Source organism: Colobus angolensis, unplaced genomic scaffold, assembly GCF_000951035.1.
Source record: "Colobus angolensis palliatus isolate OR3802 unplaced genomic scaffold, Cang.pa_1.0 Scaffold309, whole genome shotgun sequence".
Lineage (NCBI taxonomy): Eukaryota > Metazoa > Chordata > Mammalia > Primates > Cercopithecidae > Colobus > Colobus angolensis.
Window position 1 is genome coordinate 1,588,031 of NW_012116366.1, and position 18,494 is coordinate 1,606,524.

The window sequence follows — 18,494 nt, forward strand, 5'->3', positions numbered from 1 at the left end:
CCGGCCTGCCGTGCTGCCACTTCTACACCGAAATGGCTGGTCCGAGGCCGCGTCTCCAGATGCGGCGTCCCAGAAGGTCCCCGCTTTCGAGCCCCACCGCGATATTGCAGCGGTCCGAAAACGAGAAACGCTCAGCCGACGTCCCGGCCCCCGTAGGCGGACGGCTCCGCGACCCCCGGCCCCGGATGTTGATATGTCGTCTGCCCCGGAAACGGCGACAAGAAGCTCAAGGGGGCGGAGGCGGCTTTGCCGGGCTCTCCGGAAGGAGACGTGGCGGCGGTTGGGCCGGGGCTACCCGGGCCCTTTATAGTCCCGCCGCCTCCTCCTCCACCTCCTCCTCCTCCTCTCCTTCTAGAGCAGAGGAGGTTGTGGCGGTGGCTGGAGAAAGCTGTGGCGGAGGATGGAGGAAGGAGGAGGCGGCGTACGGAGTCTGGTCCCGTGCGGGCCGGTGTTACTGGTCCTCTGCGGCCTCCTGGAGGCGTCTCGCGGCGGCCGAGCCCTCCCTCAACTCAGCGATGACATCCCTTTCCGAGTCAATTGGCCCGGCACCGAGTTCTCTCTGGTCAGTGCCCTCACTAACCCCGCAGCCACCCCTCCTCCTGATACTAAGGGTTCGGCCTCTTCCCTCGTTTTTCTTTGCTTTTTCTCCCCAAGACCTTCTCTGCAGACTCTTCCTTCTCTAAGCCAAAGCTGCTTTTATGTCGCGTTCATTCATTGATTCGTTCTCACGTTATGTGGAGATGTCCCCCTTGCTGAGCATTAGGGATCCAGCGATCACCTGCTGTCTACCTTTTTAATTCTGTCGCACTAGACGTTGCTTCCCAACACTCCCAACCTGCAGAAGCAGCTTTCGTAGAATAACGTCAGGTGCACTTACTCATCTTCCTTTTGGAAAATTAACTGTGGCTCTTTCTCCACCAGCAGACTTCTTTCCTTCAGTATTACACGGCACGCTGCCCACACCACAGTACTTCAGACTCGAGTTCCCTCTCTCGTATTCGTTCTCCTTCTGTTGTATACACACATGGACATACGCAAACGCACAGCTCCAAGGGAACCTTTTCCTTTCAGAGTTGTTTCTGAGAGGGCTGTTTGGCCTGTGAGATGTTAACGACCCTTTATGCAGAATATGCTTTACAATTTTCATGTATTACGACTGCTATTCGAGTCCCCAGAACATGGGCTTCTATGTTGTTTTCCTATAGTGAAGAACGTATTTCTAACCTCGCGGAAATGAAAATTCAGTCTCGGGGGAGTGGACCGCTGAAAAGTCTTCCTGTCCACGTGTACCTACTGCAGGCCCATACAAATTGTACTCTTATGACACTTACTGTGTAATAATTAACTCATTTATTTCAAATTGAAGTCCCGGAAAAAGCAAAATTTTTTTAACTTTTTATTCCAATTACCTTCAAGCATTCAACTTGCAATACTTTATTATATTCTTTTATTACGATATCATTGAAACAGTAAGTGATACTATGATGCCAAAACAAGATGTATCAAGTTAATGGATGTTATGATTACCAGATAGCTTTCCGTTTGCAAATGTTAGGGGTTTTTTGGTTTGGGTTGGGTTGGGTTTTTTTGTTTTTGTTTGTTTTTTGAGACAGGGTCTCAGTCTGTTGCCCATCCTGAAGTGCAGTGGCACGGTCACCACTGGCTGCAGTCTCGACCTCCTGGGCTCAATTGAGATCCTCCTGCCTCAGCTTCCCAGTAGCTGGGACTACAGGGAAACCCCACCACTCCTGGCTAATTTTTTTTTTTTTTTTTCCTAGAGTCAGAGTCTTGAACTCCTGGGCTCAAGCAATCCTCCTGCCTCAGCCTCCCAAAGTACTGGGATTACATGTGTGAATCAAATGTTAAGTTTTTTTGCCTATTTTTCACATCTGGTTTGTTTCTCTAGCCCTTGTTCTCCCATTCTGGTTGTTCAATGGCTTCTGAATTTATCTAGGTAAACATTTTTCTGGGAAGTCAAATTTCTCTTTGTATTGCCACGAAATATTGATATATTAAAAAACTTATGTAAAATTTTGTTATGAATCAGATATAACTTTAGCAAGCTTGGATGAGAATACTTTAATCTCTTTTTTTTTTTTATTATACTTTAAGTTCTAGGGTACATGTGCATAACGTGCAGGTTTGTTACATATGTATACTTGTGCAATGTTGGTGTGCTGCACCCATCAACTCGTCAGCACCCATCAATTCATCATTTATATCAGGTATAACTCCCCAATGCAATCCCTCCCCCCTCCCGAGAATACTTTAATCTCTGTTGTTGTATCCAAAGAGCACACTTGGAGTGAATATGGCAGATGTTTGAAGAATTATGTCATTAAAATTTTTTACTCTTGCACCTGTGGTTTTTTTTTAAATTTTAAAAAACTTGCTGATACATAGCCCTGAAAATTTAATTACCTATAAGTGAGCGATTAAAACTAGCATTTTTAGAGGTCACTACCAAATTGTCATTCCATTTTCTTTCTGTCTTAGCATATGCTACACCAGCCTTTCACATATCTAACAATTTTATTTCAAAAAAAATTATTTGGCCAGGCACGGTGGCTCACGCCTGTAATCCCAGCACTTTGGGAGGCCGAGGCAGGCGGATCGTGAGGTCAGGAGTTCAAGACAAGCCTGACCAACATGGTGAAACCCTGTCTCTACTAAAAACACAAAAATTAGCTGGGTGTGGCGGTGCACACCAGTAATCCCAACTACTCGGGAGGCTGAGGCAAGAGAATCGCATAAACCCGGGAGGTGGAGGTTGCAGTGAGCCAAGATCGCACCACTGCACTCCAGCCTGGGTGACAGAGTAAGACTCCATCTCAAAAAAAAAAAAAAATTTTTTTTTAAAGGCTGGAGTGCAATAGGTATTTATAGGCATGATTATGCTCACTACAGCCTCGAACTCCTGGGCTCAAGCGATCCTCCTGCCTCAGCCTCTGGACACGTGGTCACAATTGCATCTGGCTTTTTTTTCTTTAAGTCTGCGTTAGTTTGAGAAAAATTAGAGATACTGTTCTATGAATTGGCACAAGGCCTGTCCTTTATGTAAAAATAAGCCACAATAGTCATTGTCATTGGTATTTTTTTTTTTGTTAATATTTGTATAATCTTAAGGCTTCCCTTTGCTGGTGCATTTAACTGAAACTAGTGGCTGGGCACAGTGGCTCACGCCTATAATCCCAACACTTTAGGAGGCTGAGCTGGGTGGATCACTTGAGGCCAGATGTTTGAGACTAGCCTAGGCAACATGGCAAAACCCTGTCTCTACTGCAAATAAAAAAATTAGCCCATCATGGTGGCACATGCCTATAGTTCCAGCTACTTGGTATGCTGAGGCAGGAGAGTTGCTTGACCCTTGGAGGCAGAAGTTACAGTGATCCAAGATTGCACCACTGCACTCCATCCTGGGCAACAGAGAAGGCGTCTGTCTCAAAAAGAAAGAAAAACAAAAAGAAACTACTGCCCTCCTCACCTGGCACTGCCATTTTTTTAATGGGCCAGTTGGTTGGACATTTGTGTGTGTTTGTGACAGAGTCTCGCTCTGTCATCCAGGCTAGAGTACAATGGTGCCATCTCAGCTCACTGCAACTTCTGCCTCCTAGGTTCAAGCGATTCTCATGCCTCAGCCTCCCCAGTAGCTGGGATTGTAGGCATTCGCTACCACACCCGTCTAATTTTTTTTGTATTTTTAGTAGAGATGGGGTTTCACCATTTTGGCCAGGCTGGTCTCGAACTCCTGACCTCAAGTGATCCGCCCACCTCGGCCTCCCAAAGTGCTGGGATTACAGGCGTGAGCCACTGTGCCTGGCCGCTGGTTGGACATTTGTATCTAATATGCAGCTGTATGAAATAGGATAAGGTCCTTTGTCTACTATCTGAAATTGGAAGAGACTGGATTAGAAGATCTGAATTTTTTAAGCTTTAAAATTACCTTATTTAAATCATCTTCCCATTCAGATATATTGAAACAATATATAATCATTTACAATCTTGCTTTCAGATTTGCTTAGAAAAAGTATTAAGCACCAAAACTGTAAAATGGGGGTTGTTTGTGTGTTTTAGTAGAGATAGTTTCCCTATGTTGCCCATGCTGGTTTCAAACTCCTGCTCACAACTATCCTCTGGTCTCAGCCTCTTAAAAGACTGGGATTACCGGCATGAGCCATCTCACCTGGACAAAAAATTTGTGAATTTTTAATGTGTACATTAACTAGTTAATAATTATTATATTCTTTGCTTATTGATGTTTAGCATTCAGTTTTGTTTTTGTGTATATATTTTCCTTCTGAAGTATCGCCTCTGTCATTATGTTCAATTATTCGTTACTTCATAGAGTTCATAGATTTCACCAAATTAAACCACGAATCAGTCTAATTTTCTGTCTACTTCTGTTGTGGATGTAGAATATATTTTACTCAGATTTTCCCAAGCACTACTCTTTGACCAACTCCGTGGTTTATAGCATGTTTATAGCATTGACAGGTTCTATCGACAGGTGTATTTTATAACCTCTACCATTATAGAAGTTCTCTCATCCTCTAACCATCTTAATTCCTCCCGACCCACGTCAAACATTAGGAATTCCTCGCATGCCAAGATATTTTTAAAGTTCCTTAACTTTTAAAGTACCCCAGCTCCTCTGATTAGTTTCATTATATTAAAGTTTGACTTTATATCAAATCTCTAATAAAATTTGACTTTATGTCAAATCGCTGATTTCCTCTTCTACTGAGAATAGCTTGTTATATAAAAAAAGTTTTTTATACTATCTAATTCTGTATATTCTGAGTTTATTATATTTTGTTTTCTTTTTTTTTTTTGAGATGGAGTCTCGCTCTGTCGCCCAGGCTGGAGTGCAGTGGCGCGATCTCGGCTCACTGCAAGCTCCGCCTCCCGGGTTTACGCCATTCTCCTGCCTCAGCCTCCCGTGTAGCTGGGACTACAGGCGCCCGCCATCTCACCCGGCTAATTTTTTGTATTTTTTAGTAGAGACGTGGTTTCACCGTGTTAGCCAGGATGGTCTCGATCTCCTGACCTCGTGATCCACCCGTCTCGGCCTCCCAAAGTGCTGGGATTACAGGCTTGAGCCACCGCGCCCGGCCTATATTTTGTTTTCTTAAAGTAAGAACCTGTTTTACAAAATCAGAATCCTGATTTTAGTAGATCAAAATGTTTAGAAAAATCACAAAAGATTAACTTTTTCTCCGTAATTGCTGTTACCAAAAAGTAAAGTTTGCTAAAAATATATTTTGTGGTCCCAATAAATGACTCAATATTTCAGCAAAGAGTTTTCAGATAGGATTGCTATTTGGTCTATTTTATTGGGAAAGCCGCCTTTCCTAAACTAATGAAAGACAATTATTTGCATCAAGAATTGTCTTCCCTTTTTTGCTGTGGATCCAAACAAGCATTTTCTTTTTACCTTGTAAGCATTTTGGAGACCATTTTGAAAGGAATTACAAATGTTATGTCTTACAGCAAATCGTTGGCACAATTGAATGTTTCTAAGAAATTCTTTGTAAGTTTAGCCTTGCAACTCTTACTTTCAAATCTCTTTGATTCCTTCATCATCGATAATGCTTTTTTTTTTTTTTTTTTTTTTAAAGAGAGACGGGGTCTCACTAAGTTGCCCAGACTGGACTCAAACTCTTGGGCTCAAGCAATTCTCTCACCTCAGCCTCCTGAATAGCTGAGATTATAGGTGCACATCTGACTTACAATGGCCTTTTAAACAAGTGTCCTTGGCCACATTTCAAGTCTACATAGTAATCTAGAAAAGGTTTGTAAAAGCTCATTCAAATCTGTTAAAATATTTAAGAGCTTACAGAATATGGAGCCAATCTGTTTGAATTCTCTGGGCTCTGCTACCTCTAGGTTTTTTAACCTTGGGCAAATTGTTTAAGCTCTGGACTTTAGTGTCTGTTTCTGTAAAAATGAGAGTAATGCTTGTTTTGAGGATTGAGTTAATGAATGTAAAACACTTAAAACAGTACTGTCCTAGAACTAATACAGCTAGCACTTACTGCTTTGTTTTGTTTTGTTGTCTTGCGGAAAATGCTGTAATTTGCATTTGTGTTTAGGATTACATTGGTGCCAAGTAGTACTGGTTTTATTATAGTTAAGGGTTGTTAGGCCAGGGCAGTGGCTCATGCCTGTAATCTCAACACCTTGGGAGACAGAGGCTGGCAGATGGCTTGAGCCTAGGAGTTTGAGACCTACCTGGGCAACAGGACAAAACCCCATCTCTACAGAAAAGTTACCGGGGCATGGTGGCACGTACCTGTAGTCCCAGCTACTAGGGAGGCTGAGATGGGAGGATCGCCTGAGTCCAGGAGGTCAGGCTACAGTGAGCTTTGATCATGCCACTGCACTCAGCCTAGGTTAGTGAAAGACCCTGTCTCAAAAAAAAAAAAAAAAAAAAAGTTATTATTAAATTGAGAATAGAACAAAAGTCCTTAATAAGAAGAGGTTCTCCTTGCCAAGAATAGCTAAATAGTACCATAGTTGCACAGTACCATAAGAGGAAAGTGAAGAGAGAATTATCTTAGAACACGTATCATAAAACCCAAACATTTCTGCCTTAGTAAAACAAGTATCACATTTTCTGTCAGAGAGCAGAGATTTGTTTTTACTAAAATAATATCAGTTTTATTAATTGAAGTGTTTATTTGAATTCTGTTGACTCATACCAATGTGAATTTGTTTGGTTTCATAGTGTAGAAAGCTTTAAGGATAATTTTGTCAATATATGCCAGAAGTCGGCAAACTACAGGCATGGTGCTGTCCCACCACGTATTTCTATAAATAAGGTTCTATTGCTATATCATCATCCCTATTTGTTTACCTATTGTTTGTGTACTTTGGTTGCTAGAGTGGCAGAGGCGCAACAGAGACCATATGGCTCACAAACCCTAAAATATTTACTCTCTGGCCCTTTACAAAAGTTTGCTGACCCCTGATATATACTAAGAAAAAGTTAAGTTGGCCGGGTGCGGTGGCTCACGCCTGTAATCCCAGAACTTTAGGAGGCCGAGGCAGGCGGATCACGAGGTCTGGGGGTCGAGATCATCCTGGCTAACACGGTGAAACCCCATCTCTACTAAAAATAGAAAAAATCAGCCGGGCATGGTGACGGGTGCCTGTAGTCCCAGCTACTTGGGAGGGTGAGGCAGGGGAATGGCGTGAACCCGGGGGATGGAGCTTGCAGTGAGCCGAGATTGCACCACTGCACTCCAGCCTGGGAGACAGAGCAAGACTCCACCTCAAAAAGAAAATAAAAATAATAAAAATAAAATAAAATAAAATAAAGTCAAGTCAACACAGATGATCTGTAGTAATTTTGCTTTTAAAAGGAATTTATTTGTGGATAAATTCATACATTCTCCAAATATGAAAAATACTGTATTACATTACTTTCATGTCCCATGCAACAGAACTGAGAGTACTGTATATTTGTAAAGTGCTATGGATTGTCATATATAGATGGTAATTGCTAATAGCAGTAATAAGTGTTCAGTGATGGTGTATCTATGAACATTCATTGCCACCTCTTAGTGCCTTTGTTTTCTTTTCTTTTCCTTTTTTTTTTTTTTGTTTCGTTTTGTAACAGGGTCTTGCTACGTTGCTCAGAGTGATCTTGAACTCCTGGGCTAAAGCAGCCCTCCCACCTCAACCTCCCAAGTATAATCACTATTTTAACTTCAATCTATTGCATTCCTCCTTTTTTTCTTTATACTCCAAACATTATTTTGTTCATTTATTTTCCTATTATGACACCAGAATAAAGCTTATTACTTTCATTTTGTAATTAATAAGTATGTTGATGAAGCCACAAAAAAGAATGAAAGCATGTCCTTTGCAACAACATGGATGCAGCTTGGAGGTCATTATCTTAAGTGAATTAAGACAGAAACTGAAAACCAAATACCGTATATTTTCATTTATAAGTGGAGGCTAAGCGTTGAATACACACTCAAAGACAAGAACAATAAACACCGGAGATTCCAAAAGATGGGAGAGAGGAAAGGGTGACAAACTACTTATCAAGTACTAGGGTACTTTAATGTATGTAGCATGTTTTCCCTCCCTTTAAAATAATCATCTGTTGAAATGTTAAATTAGTTTAAAGAATCTTTTTTTCCAGCTAGGACTGAAGTTATTCAATGTGATACAATTCACAGAGAAGAACATAATGAATATTTTTTGTTCTATTTGCAGCCCACAACTGGAGTTTTGTATAAAGAAGATAATTATGTCATCATGACAACTGCACATAAAGAAAAATATAAATGCATACTTCCCCTTGTGACAAGTGGGGATGAGGTAAGTTTTTATAAATATATCGATAATCCTGTCACCAAAAATATTTATGTAAAACATTGTAAACTACATACTTTGAAGTAAAATTAAGTAACAGATTTCTCAACAAGACTGTTTTAGCATAAAAGTATTAATTGGTTTTAATATTCCTGAATTCTTTGATTTTGCAGTTTATCTTGGAAAAATTAGCAACCAACTTTTTTGTTTTTTTTTTTTTTTTGAGACGAAGTCTTACTCTGTCACCAGACTGGAGGGCAGTGGCGTGATCTTGACTCACTGCAACCTCCGCCTCCCAGGTTCAAGCAATTCTCCTGCCTCAGCCTCCCGAGTAGCTGGGATTACAGGTGCACGCCACCACGCCCAGCTAATTTCTGTATTTTAGTAGAGACAGAGTTTCACCATGTTGGCCAGGATGGTCTGGATATCTTGACCTCATGATCCACCCATCTTGGCCTCCCAAAGTGCTGGGATTACAGACATGAGACACCATGCCCAGCTGCAACCAGTTATTAATGTTTTGAATAAAAATCTAACTCCACACTTGCTTTCTTTATAGACATTAGAGTTTTAAAGCAAGATATAATTTTTAAATGTATATGTGACTTTTAAAATAAAGAATTGTTTATAAGTAAGTCTGTAGGTACCCCATGCTTTCTCATTACCTTAGCTCATGCCCTTATCTTCCTCCTAAAATGCCCTAACTGCCTCTTATCCATCCTTCAAGGCAGTGACTTCTTTCAGGATGAAACAGGAGAGGCAGCATGGTAAAATGGAAAGGACGCCAGCCTAGGAGCCAGGAGACTGAGGTATAGGCTGTAGCTAGCTGTGGAACCTTGAACAAATTTGAAACTCGCTTCCTCCACTCAATACATTTATTGAGCCAATTCAATAATATTTTCATGATCTGGAAAATAGAAATATTAAACTCCGTGCTTTATTGGGTTTTGTTCATATTTGAAATCTAAGACCACTATTTTAAGTCTCCTTGAGACACACATACATGGCATTCAAATCTGAAATATAAAAATACATAGAAAACTGAAAAGTACCTTAAAACTTTCTAATATATCCTGTAAGATTCAGCTATTCTAAGGCTTTCATATCTAAGAATTTGTTTGGGTACAAGCATTTAAAAATTCTGAAATAAGTTTATAAGAATTGTTCAGGAAACTGATACTTAAAAACCTTTTTTTCCTTCCATTCTTGGCTTGTGAAAAACAAAAATACATTTTAAAAGACCTTTTTTTTAAGAAAGAATGAACTCTATGAAAGATTATTTTATGGCTCCATGTTTTTTACTTCAGTTCATTTGAAAGCAATGGCATACCATAGGATCTTGTTAAACATTTTGACTTTTTTTCTCTTTTATTTCTAAGCATTTGTGATTTGAGTAATGAGTTAATACCCGAACAGCAAAGTTGGGTGAAATTCTAGAAAGACTGTAAGTATTGAACTCCAATTCTTTCTTAGGAAGAAGAAAAGGATTATAAAGGCCCTAATCCAAGAGAACTTTTGGAACCACTATTTAAACAAAGCAGTTGTTCCTACAGAGTATGTATTTTATGTTTACTTGATGACTAGAAAATGATTACCAACAGCCAATAGACCTTTGAAAATACCGTTTCTTCTTTATTATGTTGTATCAGGTTTTTTTTAACTATTATTTTAGGTTTAGGGTTACACGTGCAGGATTGTTACATAGGTAAACTGCATGTCATAGGAGTTTGGTGTACTGATTATTTAGTCACCTAGGTAATGAGTATAGTACCTGATGGGTTGCTTTTTTTTGTTTTTGTTTTTGTTTTTATCCTCTCCCTCCTCCCATTCTCTAGCTTCAAGAAGGCCCCAAGTCTGTTATTCCCCTCTTTGTGTCCATGTGTTCTCATTTTTTAGCTCCCACTTATAAATGAGAACATAAATTATTTGGTTCTCTGTACCTGTTGTATCAGATGTTAAGTTAGGTATAAATCTAAGTTTTTTTTTTTTCTTGCTTTTTTCTTTTTGAGAAAAGGTCTCATTCTGTCACCCACGCTGGAGTGTAGTGGCATGATCATGACTAGCTGCAGCCCCAACCTCCCATGCTCAAGCTGTTCTCCCACCTCAGACTCCCCAGTAGCTGAGCACCACCATGCCCTGCTAATTTTTGTGTTCTTTTGTAGAGACGAGGTTTTTCACAGTGTTGCCCAGACTAGTCTCAAACTCCTGAACTCAAGCCATCCACCCACCTCAGCCTTTCAAAGTGCTAGAATTACAGGCATGAGCCACTGTGTCTGGCTAGTTATTTCTTAATAATATCTTACTCATTTCAATTCCTGTCTAGTGTATGCAGCAGATACCAAATAATACCAATAACAAATCGTATCATTTACCAAGCTGTTTTGAATGTTTTTCGGTTGAAACTAAAGTTTTCTGCCTTTTTTTTTTTTTTGAGACAGAGTCTAGCTCTGTCACCCATGCTGCCCATGCGGGAGCGCAGTGGCACGATCTCAGCTCACCGCAACCTCTGCCTCCCAGGTTCAAGTGATTCTGCCTCAGCCTCCCAGTAGCTAGGATTACATGCACGCGCTACCACACCCCGCTAATTTTTTTGTGTTTTTTAGTAGAGATGGGGTTTTGCCATGTTCACCAGGCTGGTCTCGAACTCCTGGCCTCAAGTGATCCACCCACCTCAGCCTCCCAAAGTGCTGGGATTATAGGCGTGAGCCACTACACCCAACCAAAAGTATACAAGAGAATTTTAATTTAAAATGCTAATTTTTATTTTTTAAGCTATGTAGAAAATTATCCCTAAGCCAGGTAATTATTACAGACCTCAAGTGTATTCTAGACCTATTTACTTCACAGAATTCTCACATAGAGCTAGTGAAAATAATGAATAGACTTCAGAAATTTCATATTTTTCTGAGGCATAATTGTAAGTGTCATTTAATGAAAGCTTACTCTGAAATCTTAGGGGAAATCTCAGCTGCTTCAAATATCAAAAAGTAATTCAGCTGAGTTATGTGGCTTTTGTATATTGAAATATATCCGTCTTTCTTAGATTGAGTCTTATTGGACTTACGAAGTATGTCACGGAAAACACATTCGGCAGTACCATGAAGAGAAAGAAACTGGTCAGGTGTGTTTTTCTTCAAAATATCATGAAACATTATAAGATGAGAACTTGAATAATGAGATTGATAGTTTTAAAGTTGTATCCTTAAAAATGTCTTTGCAAAATACTTAGTATATTTTTATTTTATTTTTCAATATAGAAAATAAATATTCACGAGTACTACCTTGGGAATATGTTGGCCAAGAACCTTCTATTTGAAAAAGGTTGGTGTCTACCCAGTGATTTGACAGTAATGCTGGAATTTGGTTTAAAATATATGTTCAAATTGGAATTTAAGATTTTTTTTTTTTAACAGTCTGTGAATTTTAAAATACCGAAATAGGTTTCTGAACTGTCCCTTACAAAACTTTTGAAGAAGTCTTTGTTTTCACCTTTTTTTTTTTTTTTTTGAGACAGAGTCTCTCTTTGTCACCCAGGCTGGAGTGCAGTGGCATGAACACAGCTCATTGCAGCCTCGACCTCCTGGGCTCAAATGATCTTCCTGCCTCAGCCTCCCAAGTAGCTGGGACCATGGGCACATGCCACCATGCCCACTAATTTTCATATTTGTTGTAGAGATGGAATCTCGCCATGTTTCCCAGGCTGGTCTCAAACTCCTGGCTCAGGCGATCCACCCACCCACCCCAACCTCCCAAAGTACTGGGATTGTATGCATGAGCATGAGTCACCATGCACAGCCTAAAAGCTTTACTAAAATAAGTAAGAAAAAAACATGTTTATCAAAGCAGAAAATAGTGAAAACAATGCCAGGTGCATGTTAGTGTTATATTTATATAGTGTTAGTCTTCTGCTTGGTTTAAGCAAAGTTATTATATGTAGAAATAGATGTATCTCTCAAATGGTGATATATGTTTATTCTATATTCAGATTGGCCAACTAATTTAATATTAAATTTTTCACTGAGATAAAAATACTTCAAAAGAAAATTGTTGTGGCCAGTTTTCTGCCTGAAATAGAGTATTTCCTAGGTAAAGATTAAATATGACTGTCCTTTCATACAAAACCATTCAAGGAAACTAGCTTTAGGTAAAATTGTATGTGTTTTGGACCTTCTTTAGAAAGAAGTTTAAGGTTACAAAGGTGGTTGAAAACTTAGTCATTTGTATCACATATGCCACTGCTCATTCTTTACACTTACCTTATTCCACAGAACGAGAAGCAGAAGAAAAGGAAAAATCAAATGAGGCAAGTGAGAGATGTTGCTTTTTTTACTCTTAACACTTGTTAGTGAGGTATGAATTTATATAACCTAACTGACAGAATATAGCTTTGTGTTCTTATTCTTCATCTGTCAAATACCTCAAAGGATTGGGTCAAAGAACCTTTGCAGTATATTTGTTTTTTCTGAGAAAAGTTACACTATTTACTCTTAAGATTATACAAAAATAAATCTATCACTGAGGTGTCTGGGAAAGATTCTGTTATAGCATTATATCACTTCTGTGCTTAGCAGTGGTTCCCTCTATGTAACACTTGAAACTGTTAGGAGGTTTTGCATTTTTTTCTCTTGTTTGATCCCCCTCTCCTGTGGGCAAAACGGGTAGACTATAATGTAAATAACAAGCTACCAAACTGCAAGCATCTTAAAAGCAGGGACTGTCTTTTATCTGTTTACCCCATAGTACCAAGCAGAGTGTCAGACATATTGTAGGCACTTCATAAATGTTAATTGAAAGAATGGATAAATGATGTCTGCAACATAGGGTTGTTTAAAAAGAGTAATTCCTCAGGCAACCTAATCACAATTTTTAAATCCCAAAAATTTTTATAGTTTTTTAAAAAATAACTTATTAATAGAGGATATTTCCATAAATGGCTTAATATCATACTGAGACTTTTTTAGAAGTAAAGTAAAATGGCAGAGGCCTTGAAAATTACTTAAAAGTGATGCCTATAACTTAAAAGGGTAGCTTTGTACAGACTTGATAAGCTAAGCATAGAAACACATAGCATTGCTATTTTAAAAGATTTTAATTTTACAGACTACCTTTGAGATTAAAATAGTTATTTACTGTGACTCTGGAAGACAGCAAAAGATGGAATTCAAAGTGTAAAATGATAAAGGAAGAGGAAGAAAATGGTAAAGGAAGAAAACTATTTTTTGAGCCCCAGTTTATAAGCCAGACACTGCCGGACATGTAACAAAAGCTAATGTTTAATTCTCCCAAAAACCTTTTAATATACAGTCATGAATCGCTTAACAGTGGAGGTGCATTATGAGAATTATGTGGTTAGGTGATTTTATTATTATTGTGCGAGCATAATAGAGTATACTTAACACAGACCTACATGGTATGTATATTTTTATTTATGTTTTCTTCCCATGGAAAACCAAGTTCTCGGTACCATTACTGAATAGCAGTTATTTCCGCTACCGCAATGCAAATATCAAATGCAATATATCAGATTTCTGTATATGCTCCATTACAATCTTATGGGGCCACTGTCTTATATAAGGTCCATTGTTGACCAAAACGTCATTATGCAGTGCACGACTGTATATTATTATTCTGCTTTTACAAATGACAAAAACTGAAATTTATTCAAAGTCATAAATCTAGTAAATTTAAAGCTTGGATTTGAACCCAGGATTTTGTAATTTTAGACACTGGCTTAAAAATCACATACATATAAGGAAATCTCAAAACATTTTTTCCTGAAAACATTTATTTATTGCTGGTTTTGGACATAGTGCTGACAGGGTACTAAAGTGATAGAAGATGAGATCCCTGCCTCCAAAGAGCTTGCTTGGAGATATTATAAACAGTGACTTTTTTAAAAGTTCTTACAGTAGATTTTTCTTGTGTTCATGTAGAGAAAAGTATGGGAGCTAACTTCTTAGTGATCCTTGTCTTCTCAGGTTCTATCCTTTATTCCTTCATTCCATGAAAATTTTTTAATTTGTCTTTTGCTGGCCTTGAGTAGATTTATATAGGAGTTTACATGCTGGCTAGTATTGCTGTTAATATGAAAAACGGGGAAGAAGAGTAAGCAGATTGATGAACCAGTCAGCACTGTATTTAAACTTCTGTTTTAGAATACAGTGTTTTACTATACAACCCTATTTTTTGGCAAATCAGCCTTCAGACCTGTCCAATCTAAACTCTAACATTCACCAAGAGTTTAGAGAAGAAAGCTCTGAGCAGCCCAGTATAGTAAGTTTCTATATTTTGTCTTAGTCTCTTTCTTTAGAACTGTTGAGAATAATTCATATTAATCATTATTTTGTGGCCCTTTATATAAATGTACTTTTACTTAACATGTTAATTTTGGTACCAAATAATCTTTTTGCTGTATTAAACTAGCTCTGAAAATACATATTTGCTCAAATAAAAACTTATGAATCAAAATAATATTAGAGAGAGAACTTAAAATATAAAAATATTACCTTTCAGTTAATAAGTAAAATGTATAGTTTTCTTTCTTTTAGAATTATAAGTTCCTCTCCCATCCTCAGTCCCATTTCCATGTCTAATGAAAAGTCTGTCTTATACTCTTTTTTTTAAGATTCCCACTAAAAATATCGAAGGTCAGATGACACCATACTATCCTGTGGGAATGGGAAATGGTACACCTTGTAGTTTGAAACAGAACCGGCCCAGATCAAGTACTGTGATGTACATATGTCATCCTGAATCTAAGCATGAAATTCTTTCAGTAGCTGAAGTTACAACTTGTGAATATGAAGTTGTCATTTTGACACCACTCTTGTGCAGTCATCCTAAATATAGGTAGGATGTGCATTTAATATTTTAAACATAAAATGCACACATGCTTTAAAGTGTTCTATGCATAGCTTTAATGCTTTGTTCCTACTGAATAGGTTCAGAGCATCTCCTGTGAATGACATATTTTGTCAATCACTGCCAGGATCGCCATTTAAGCCCCTCACCCTGAGGCAGTTGGAGCAGCAGGAAGAAATACTAAGGGTGCCTTTTAGGAGAAATAAAGAGGTATGAGAATTGTCTAATGATAGCTTTTCAGTGCTTCATTTTTAAAATTTCAGAGCATATGTCAATATTTTAATGATTTCTGTAGTATAATAGTAGTAATTTATTTTACTGGCCCAACCTTTTGAATTTCATTTTTCATTGATTTTAATCCTTTTCCTTATTCTAGTACTACTCAAGCTATTTTAATATTCTCTTATATTCATAATTTCATATTTTAAAGTTTGACATCCTACTCATTATAATTTAATTTTTAGGTATTTGTCCCAGGTAACTCTTGAAAAAATAGACTAAAACTCCATCTCTGTCTCCTAATACATTATTAATTCTTCAGCTCATTGCTGCCCTTTTAACCACTTCTGTGCACTGCCTCCCCAGTTTAATATACTGTCTTCCATTTTCATCTGCCTACTGGGCATAGCCATATACATTTTTAATAATCTCACACTCATCATTTTTTCCTCTTTCATGCTGACCCTTTTCTTGCCTTCTCCTGTGTTCTACCCAATTGACCAATTAAAAACCTAAGTCATTTTTCTTACCTGTATCTCTTCATTTATCTCTAACTCGAATCATTCACTAAAAGGCATCAGTGTTATCTTCTAAAGGCTTTTCAAATCCATCCTGTCATTAGTTCAGGACCTCATTATTTCCTGGAGCCAGAAACTTGTCTCTTAACACATCCCCTTTCTAATTCTTCCCACACAGCTGATAAAATGCTCTTTCTGAAATCACCCTTTGATTATGTGTTTAATCTCTTGGTAGTTAACACATACTACATTTCAGGATAGAATCATCACTCATGACTTCAGCCTCATCTTTCATCACCATTCCCTTTATCCCAGCTGTTTTGAACAACTTAGAGTTTCTTAAAAGTACCATGGAGTTTTGCTCTGTCACCCAGGTTGGAGCGCAGTAGCGTGATCTCGGCTTACTGCAGTCTCCGCCTCCCGAGTTCAAGTGATTCTCCTGCCTCTGCCTCCCAAAGTGCTGGGATTACAAGTGTGTGCCACTGCACCCAGCCCTCCTTGACTTTCAATATGCTATTTTCTTCTCTTGCATTGTCTCCTCCCACCCCTTCTGCTCATGAACTTCTACTTATGCTTGAAGATGTGATGCCAATGTTACTTCCTTTGGAAATGAGCCAAAACTTCCAGTGGATTAACCCAGAAAGAGATAACTACTTTCTCTTCTGTGGTCTTGTATTTCATTCAGTCCTCCATCATAGCACTTACATGGCTAAGACTGGTTGTTTTACCTACGGGTGTTACATTAAACCAGAGGCAGAAGAAACTAATACTTGACTGCAAGGCTTGTTTCCTCCCTTCCTCTTGAGTACTTTTGCAAAAGTATTACTGGACTCTCTGTGGATGTTGTGAACAACACTGTCATTCTGATGGGAGGAAAAGGTGATTAATTCCACAGTTTAATTTGAAATGCTATTTTAAAAGATTTGGGCTAGAATTTTTTTCTGGTCTTCCTTTTGACAGTAAAGTATACTGGCACATACTTAAAAGTTAGCTCAATCAAAATGCTTCATAAATCCCAGCTTTCATTACTCTTCGAGGAAAAAATGCCAGTTTACTTCTCTTTAAATAATGTGTTTAGTCTGGGCTTGGTGGCTCATGCCTATAATCCCAATACTTTGGGAGGCTGAGGCAGGAGGATCGCTTGAAGCCAGGAGTTGAAGACCAAACTAGGCAACTAAAACCCTGTCTCTACAAAAAATTTTAAAAATCAGCCAGTGATATAAAAGTCGTGATAGCATATAGCTGTAGTCCCAGCTATTCAGCAGGCTGAAGTGGGAGGATCACTTAAGCCCAGGAATTCAAGGTTGCACTCAACCTGGGTAAAAAGAGTAAGACCCTATCTCAAAATTAATTAATTAATGTGTTTAATCTTCCAGTCGAGAAAAATTGAATTTTTTTAAGCTATAGATGATAATGCTTTAAAAATATTTAGCAGAGGCCAGGCACATGGCCCACGCCTGTAATCCCAGCACTTTGGGAGGCTGAGGCAGGCAGATCACTTGAGGTCAGGAGTTCAAGACTAGCCTGGCCAACATGGAACCGCATCTCTACCAAAAATACAAAAAAATTAGCCAGGCACGGTGATACACACCTGCAGTCCCAGCTACTTGGGAGGATGAGGCACAAGAATTGCTCAAACCTGGGCAGCGAAAGTCACAGTGAGCCGAGATTGCACCACTGCACTCCAGCCTAGGCGACAAAGCAAGACTCCACCTCAACAAAAAAATAAAATAAAATAAAAATACTCAGCTTTTTTTTTTAATTTCTAATTTTTGTGGTACATAGCAAGTATATATATTTATGGAGTACATGAGATATTTTACATATACTCTTTTGTTGTTATTGTTGTTGTTTTTGAGACAGAGTCTCACTCTTTCCCCTAAGCTGGAGTGCTGTGGTGAAGTCTTGGCTCACTGTGGCACAGTCTTGGCTCACTGTAACCTTCATATCCAGGGTTCAAGTGCTTCTTGTGCCTCGGTCTCCTGAGTAGCTGGGACTCTAGGCATGTGCCACCTTGCCCAGCTAATTCTTATTTTTTTTAGTAGACGGGGTTGTGCCATGTTGCCCAGGCAGGTCTCAAACTCCTGGCCTCGAGTGATCTGCTTACCTCAGCCTTCCACAGTGCTGGGATTTCAGGCATGAGCCACCACGTGTGGCCGGGTACGTGAGATACTTCGATACAGATATGCAATGCATAATAATCACATCTTGGAGAATGAAGTGTCCATCCCCTCAAGCATTTGTCCTTTGTGTTACAAACAATCCAATTATACTCTTTTAGTATTATTGACTATAGTCACCCTGTTGTTCTATCAAGTGGTAGGTCTTATTCATTCTAAGGGGTTTTTTTGTACCCATTAACCATCCCCACCTCCTCCACAACCTCCCACTACCCTTCCCAGCCTATGGTAACCATCCTTCTACTCTATCTCCATGGATTCAATTGTTTTGATTTTTAGATCCCATAAATAAGTGAGAACATGGGATGTTTTTCTCTGCCTGGCTTATTTAACTTAACATAATGATCTCCAATTCCATCCATGTTGTTGCAAATGACAGGATCTCATT

At 38.8% G+C, this 18,494-nt stretch overlaps 2 protein-coding genes across 4 annotated transcripts in view; one reads left to right on the forward strand and one right to left on the reverse strand.

The window, feature by feature from the left end:
• Positions 1–202, reverse strand: part of ASB3 (ankyrin repeat and SOCS box containing 3) — a 116,308-nt gene extending 116,106 nt beyond the window's left edge. The window contains exon 1 of one of the 3 annotated variants that reach the window (XM_011950574.1): positions 6–202. The gene's annotated coding sequence lies outside the window, so the exon portion shown is untranslated. Of the gene's footprint in view, position 1 lies in introns of all 3 variants that reach the window. The other 2 variants (XM_011950576.1, XM_011950575.1) reach the window with 2 other exon arrangements.
• The window catches only part of ERLEC1 (endoplasmic reticulum lectin 1), a 26,502-nt gene continuing 8,206 nt past the window's right edge, over positions 199–18,494 (forward strand). The window contains exons 1-8 of the mRNA XM_011950570.1: positions 199–562; positions 8,230–8,334; positions 9,802–9,882; positions 11,372–11,449; positions 11,586–11,649; positions 12,597–12,631; positions 14,954–15,177; positions 15,270–15,399. Coding sequence (XP_011805960.1) covers positions 401–562; positions 8,230–8,334; positions 9,802–9,882; positions 11,372–11,449; positions 11,586–11,649; positions 12,597–12,631; positions 14,954–15,177; positions 15,270–15,399 — 879 coding nt within the window. The 5' untranslated portion in view covers positions 199–400. The remainder of the gene's footprint in view (positions 563–8,229; positions 8,335–9,801; positions 9,883–11,371; positions 11,450–11,585; positions 11,650–12,596; positions 12,632–14,953; positions 15,178–15,269; positions 15,400–18,494) is intronic.